Source organism: Stegastes partitus, unplaced genomic scaffold, assembly GCF_000690725.1.
Source record: "Stegastes partitus isolate 25-593 unplaced genomic scaffold, Stegastes_partitus-1.0.2 Scaffold2108, whole genome shotgun sequence".
Lineage (NCBI taxonomy): Eukaryota > Metazoa > Chordata > Actinopteri > Pomacentridae > Stegastes > Stegastes partitus.
The window spans coordinates 65,800-72,737 of NW_007579839.1; the positions used below are offsets into that span (position 1 = coordinate 65,800).

The window sequence follows — 6,938 nt, forward strand, 5'->3', positions numbered from 1 at the left end:
TTCAGGCCCATTTTATCTCATTCTATTCTTACTTAATCCATCGATATCCCAACCAAAGGTAATCTTCTTACGGCGAAGCATTCTGTTTCGGTGCAGCCAAACCTCGACTGACAGGGCGGAGTGGGGGGAGGAAGAGGGGAGAGGGTGGGTGGATGGTGGATTGGAGGCTCTTTAGAGTCTGACACTGTGCTTCAGTCACTTCATTTAGGATTAGTTCTTCTGCATCGGGTGAACAAGTGGCAGGTTCTCCCCTATGTGGTGTGTAAACCTCCCTGTTGAGGACGGTGGACCCCCTGTGTCTAAATTATTTACGGATCCTCAAGGTGTCTTTAGTATAAATCCAAATTAAATTTTCACCATGAAGTGTTGAAGGTGATGTGTGTGGAAATCAGAGCTGTGTTTTTTTTTTTTTTTTAGAGTTTCATCTCATCCCTGTTTTGCTGCTAACTTTGGAAAAAAATTACAGGTTTGTATGTTAACTAAATGTCCTTCTGTGTGATTATTCCTGCTTTGAAATGTGAATTGCTCATCTAGTCTTCTGTCTGACTCATCTTTTAGCTAACAAAGGTAAAAATACAACATAGTTTCCTTCAGTTTTCCCTTCGTGTGATGATTTCTCAACTCCTTTTTTTAGATAATGTCCCTATTTGGTTTCAAACATGAGCAAGTACACACAAACACTTTGACGACACCGTGAACACGAGTCATTCTTATGTGTGATTTATTCCCTTGCATTAAACAGATAAATTACTCACATTTAAAACAACTGAGAAATACATGTCTTGGTTCTGTACAGTGATATAATACATAGAGAATTGGCCTGTGCAATTTTTTTTTTCTGCTGAAGCCTCAGGAAAAGTTCAATCTGGCACCCGAGTGAACTAAAATATACGTCGGCTGGGGCTCGTATTTATTTGTCACTGTGCCTCATCTGTAGATTCTCCCCTTATTTTGTTCCTGTTTTTTTAGGTCCTTTGCTTAATTGGAAAATAAATTGAATATTCCTTTGCACAAAAGGAGACACGGAGTTAACTCTTTAACTGTGGAGGCGGACACTGAGGGATATTTACAGAGCTCAGTGGATTCTTGCAGGCTGTAATTTTAAACAAGGAGAGTCGTTGATCGTCTGCAAAGAAAAGAGTTGTTCGCTGGGGGATTACATCGACCGATCTGAGCTTAACTTCTGATATCAGATCCTAAATCAACAATGGAGTTGTGCGGCTGTAAGCCATGCTTCACAGGAGTGCATGCATGCATAGTTCAGGGGTTCTCGTGGGATTATAGGATACTTTAATATCGCATATATGTCCTGGAATGACACTTTCTCTCTGACTGCACAGAGGAGGCTGAAGTCATGGCGAGCAACAAGCATTAGAAGAACTGGCTGATGCCGTTGGAATCAAGTACAAGCAAGTCCCACAAGAAAACCGTCTGCTCAGTCACAACTGCAGTCCACATGGAGGTTATGTTTTTTTGTTTTTTTTTTGTTCATTGAGTCCACTGAGTTCTTGTCTTATTCTTACTTTCTGTTAAGTCCATCCAGCTGAGATGTTCTTCCTGTTTTGGTTTGCTTCCAGCATTGAGCTGCATGCCCATGTGAGGTGATGGAGAATATGTGAGCCCCAAGCTGAGGTAAGTGACTGCTCTAACACACATGTTCTGGTCTTCATGCCTTTAAATATTTCTTTTGTACCGTTTATCATTCTGCTCTGGTTTTGAAATCGGATTCATTTGACAAAAGTGCAAACAAAACATTCTGAGCAGTTCCATTAAACTATACGAGCACAAATTTGCAATGTGGACAAACGATCAGACAGTTATTTGAGTTGCAAAATTTTTTTTTGAGATATTTCTGATAAGTTTTTCGAGGCGCGTGAACCCAGTTGTTGTGCAGGTGGTGGGGAGCCAGAGTGGCCTCCTGTGGACGGAGGCCGTGGTTCGTAGCTACGTCTCTGCCTTAGAGGCCCAGCACGTAGAATGAGCAGCTTCAGTTGGGGAGCGTGTCCAATCCCAGCGAGGCTGCATGCTGCTTGGCCCTCAGACGGAGGTTTTCGATGCTGGTGGTCTTGCTGTTGAGGCTTCCCGGGAGGCTGCCTGGTGCCGCCTGCAGCAGCGGGCTGTTCCACACCTGCTGGGCCTGCGACAGCGTCTGGTAGTAGGACTGGCAGGGCAGCGAGCCCAGCGGGGAAGGCATGTTGACGTTCATGCCCAGGTAGGGCAGAGAGGACGGCGTGCTCATGTCGAAGGATGGGTAGTGCACCAGGTTGTTGGTGGCGGCCATGTGCTGCCGAAACTGCTCCTGCAGCCGGAAGAGGCTGAGGGGGGACGAGGCGTAAGAGTTGCTCTGAGCCAAACCGCTGGTTACGCTGCTGGAGGACGGCAAAGCTGGAGAGCTCAGGGGAGAGTCTGACGGACAGAAAGAGAGGATTTAGTACACTGTAAAACATCACAGAGGATATCAGTAAAATCAACTTAACTTTTCCAGTTAATTAAACTTCAAATGTTTTAATTTTATTTTCAGACCAATTCACTACATGAATTCCTATAACTTAATACATTTTGCCTTAACGGAAAATGAATGAACAGTTCAGTCAACTCATTAAATTAAGTTTATAAGAGAAAAAACTACACTGTAAAAAGTATAGTTGAGCTGTAGTTGAAGTAAAGTTACTGTTTTGATTTAATCTCACTTATCTTTCTGCTTTACTTTAGTGGATTCTATCAAACTTAAACTACACTTTGTGCTTTTAAACTCTTTAGCTTCGTGTGTCTAATGTTCATGTTTCTTCAAATTTCTGTGCCGCAACTCAACTTACTTTGAATAAGATTACGGAGAAAAGAGAAGAACAAACAGCCTAATGTTTGAGTAAATGCCCAATACATATATTTAACTTAGACAAACTAGAAACGTCAAGTTGAAAAATGACGTTGCACTTTTAAGTACATCTAACTTAAACCAGTAGCATTAATACTACTTGTTGCTTGTTTTATATAAACTTTATTTATATGTGTGTAACCAATAGAAGCAATTCATTTGAGTTGATCCAATTAGTCTCTTTTATTCAGTGTAGTTCATCAGCAGACTTCCCAGGATGCATTGTTGTGGAGTTAAAACTCTCTGAGGAGAGTTTTTTAGAATTTGAGAAAACAAACGTGACGAAAACTTGCTGTGTCTTTTTGGTAAATTAAGTAGTAGTTGTTATTTTTTTCTCAATATTGAATGTTAGTACAAAGGATTCTGTACGAACCTTTGTCTTAATTAGATTGATTCTGGTCAAAAATGCAGTCAAAAAGTTGCAAATGTTAAATAAAGGAAAGAAATCTCTACAACAAATGCAAAAGAAAAGAAACTCTGTCTGCAGCTCTTCTCCATGTGACGAGTTGATTCAACTTAATATCTTAAGTTTATTGAGCTTGTTATCTCAAGTTTAGCTAGATTTACACTTTTGCAACTCATAAATTGAACAAATTAGTCAACCTCAGTGGAGTTAACTCCTTTTTTTAGGCTGCAGAGGAACGAACTAGAACTAGAATAAACTAGAAATGATTTACAGTGGATGTTTTTCCACACATGGATCAATCTGATGTGGATTTTTCCTCTTTTTTTAAACACTAGCACCAATTTGGCAAAAATGTCTGTGTGATTAAATCCTAAAATGCAACATAAAACTACAGATTAGAGGAGAAAGAAGTGGCTGCATGTCTTAACCGGTGGTGTGTTCACCTGGTGTGGGGCTCAGACGTTTGCAGGACGGGGAGCTGCTCCCCGCCGGCGCTCCTCCCTCCCCCTGCGTCTCCTCAATGAGCTTCACCCTCGCCTCCCCTCTCATCTCGTCCTCCTCCCTGTCAGCGTTGTCTTCGGCTGCTGACTCGCTGTCCGACGGCTCGGGGGAGGTGACGTTCACTTCCACGCTCATCTCTCCGGGCTGAGGCCGAGATGCTGCTGCTGCTGCTGCTGCTGCTGCTGCCAGCCTCTCTGACTCTGAGTGGCAGGATGAAGAGGAGGACGGAGGAGGAGGAGTTCGGGCCTCCGGTACCAGGGTGGTGGTGCTGCTGCTGCTGGTGGTGTTGGTGGTGGTGGTGGTGAGGTCAGACTTTGAATCCTCTGGAGAGCCCTCAGCAGCTCCGGATGCTTCCTTCTGTTTCTGGAGCTGCTCCTTCTGCAGGCTGCGCTGCTTCTTGCGAAACTTGGCCCGACGGTTCTTAAACCAAACCTGGCAGAGAAATAAAGACATGGATGCTTAGATAGAAGAATAACTTAGGAGTTTTTATCACTTTTAATCATACAAGAATACAGCAAGAACCCAGCAGGCAGGGGATGTTGAATGTGGGAAGATAAGATATGTAAAATAAAAATAACCTAAAATATACATAAATACTGTTAATTCTAGATCTACTAATTGAGTATATTTTGCTTTATTTTTTTTTTTCTACTGATATTCCTTAAATGCTTGCATTAATGCAGCTTTTCTCACTGTAGGATTAATAAATCTAATCTTATCTTATCTGATCTTATCTGATCTTATCTGATCTTATCTGATCTTATCTTATCTTATTGGCTAACATTACGTACAAGTTCTACTATTTTTTTCAAGAAAACATTTTCATCTGATGTTCAAAGAGCGTTTTAGGGATATTTATCATTTCAAATAATGTTCCTATGAGGTTAAAAGCGAACTAAGAGAGAACGTTTTAACATTCGGAGGATGTTGTCAGATACAAGAAGAAACCAACATTCAAAAAATGTCTTCATGACGTCGTCCAAGACAAAATGTATTTCCTCTAATTTCATATATTAACAAATGTAAAACATTTTGCCTGCAATATTCTAAAAATGTTCTTCTATAAAACATTCCCACAATGTTACATAATAACAAAGGAAAAATGTTTTAAATGCAACATTCAGAAAATGTTTAAAGAGGCCTCTTTAGAGAGCTTTATTCTGGGAAGTGAAGGAAAATTTTGCAGAAAACACGACTAGAACTTTGCAGAACTTCCTCGGAACGATTCTAGAACAAAACTACAATCTAACTGAGTGTGCATCAGCGGTTTTTCTTTACCTGCACTCGGGCTTCGGGCAGGTTGGTGCACATGGCCAGGCGCTCTCGCATCACCACGTCGGGGTAGTGGGTCTTCTGGAAGGTTTTCTCCAGAGCCTCCAGCTGCTGGGCGGTGAAGGCCGTCCGACTGCGCCGCTGCTTTCGGTGCTGGGATCCATACCGGGCCTCTAGGATAATGTCTTGAAATGTGCAGCCGTTGAGAAACAAGAAACACGACCAGTTTAACTTAAGGCACAACCAGTTTAACTTAAGGCACAACCAGTTTGACTTAAGGCTTGGGTCAAAGGTCACGGGGAGCCTCACTCATCCATACATGCTCTTTAATTCATTTCTACACTGTGTTAACCTGTATCTGTTGCAGCAGAGGCAGGACAAGTTTAGTTTAGAAGCAAAATGAGCAACTGATTCTTACCAGCCAGTCTCTCTGCCAGAGTGAGGGCATGAACCGAGGGCCTGTAGTCCGGAGCGTGCTGCGCCTGCTGCGCCGCCTGCTGGTGGAGGTTGTACATGGCGCTCAGGGAGTTCATGGCGTGCAGAGAGTAACCGTTCACCCCGTAGTGCTGCATGGCCGGCGGCTGTCTGCACACAACACAGCGGGCCTTTATTTAACTCAACAAAACCAGCCTGTTTTCTACTTGTAGATGCATTAAAAAACAAAATAAAACACGAAACCTTTAATATAGTTTTTATTCTTATTGTTTGTTGTGGCCGGATGAATTAAAATGGCAACAGGTGAAAAGCAAGAACCACAGAAAAAAAATCTTCCTCCTGCAGAACGACTTGTGATGATTTCTAAAAGAATAATAAATTATAAGAACACTGATTTTATGTTAGACGTTTAATTAAAACTGGAAATTGTGGAGAAAACGAGCGTTTAGCCGCGTTTTTAATATTTAAATCGTCAAAAAGACGCCAATCTTGGTTTGAAACTGTTATTATAAAAAATAAAATAGCATAAAAAAAGTTAGAATTTGATCAAAAATGTTCAGAAAAAAACAAATATATATTTTAGAATTTACAGCGTCGCAGCGAGAAATTTGACAAGTTTAGTTTGAGTCCGAAGAAAATGAAACTGAAATAACTTGTCGATTCAGTTCAGTAATGAAAATACAACATGTTTGTCTTTTTATTATTATAAATAAAATGAAGCACAGATGTGCCACAGAAATTTTAAAATATATATAATTTAGTTTCATTTTACTGCTTTTATTTGATAAATTATGAGGCCTTTTGTTATAGTTGTTATTTAAACATTTAAATCTGTGCTTTTAATTTGTAATTGTGACACTCGGTTCCTGCATAATAATGATGATAATAATAATAATAATAATAATAATAATAATAATAAATTGTTTTAAAGTAATGATATGACATAAAACTAAATATTTAGGTTAAATGAATTCTCATAATTTTTGTTTTCTCACCTTCATTCAAAATAAATTTCCTGTCATTCTTTCTTTTTTTAATTTCACAGTTTATTAGTAATTCATTAGAGTTTCTTGGCTGTGGAGGTTAAACGCAGTCAGCCCTCCGGAGGCTGCGCAGACAGAAGGTGCGAGAAAACATTTACTCTGCTGCCTGAGACTTGGACTGGACTTGTTCGAGGGGGGGGGGAAGCTGGCCCCTGTTTTTTTTTTTTTTTTATTTCAATCTGTGGCGGGTCCCAGGTCAGCTGGAGACGCCCGGAGGCTTGACGGAGACGCGTGACAGGTCTGCGGTGAAATATGCAGCGGATCCCCAGTTGGGCTCCAGTTTAATGTGGCTGCAAATAGCCTCCAAGTCTTCATTTATCAGCAGGCCTGACGCGTCAAAGGTGGCCACCGTGCGCGCGTGTGTGTGTGAGGAAAAAGAATTATAATTATTTGTTCACGTCACTGT

At 41.0% G+C, this 6,938-nt stretch overlaps 1 protein-coding gene across 1 annotated transcript; it reads right to left on the reverse strand.

Moving 5' to 3' along the window:
• Positions 1-1,987: 1,987 nt before the first annotated feature.
• On the reverse strand, positions 1,988-5,626 carry LOC103373966 (diencephalon/mesencephalon homeobox protein 1-A-like). The gene is made up of 4 exons (XM_008303980.1): positions 5,473-5,626; positions 5,061-5,239; positions 3,725-4,214; positions 1,988-2,406 (listed from the first exon to the last, which is right to left on the reverse strand). The coding sequence occupies exons 1-4, from the start codon at positions 5,624-5,626 to the stop codon at positions 1,988-1,990; spliced, it is 1,242 nt and encodes a 413-aa protein (XP_008302202.1).
• Between the last annotated feature and the right edge of the window lie 1,312 nt (positions 5,627-6,938).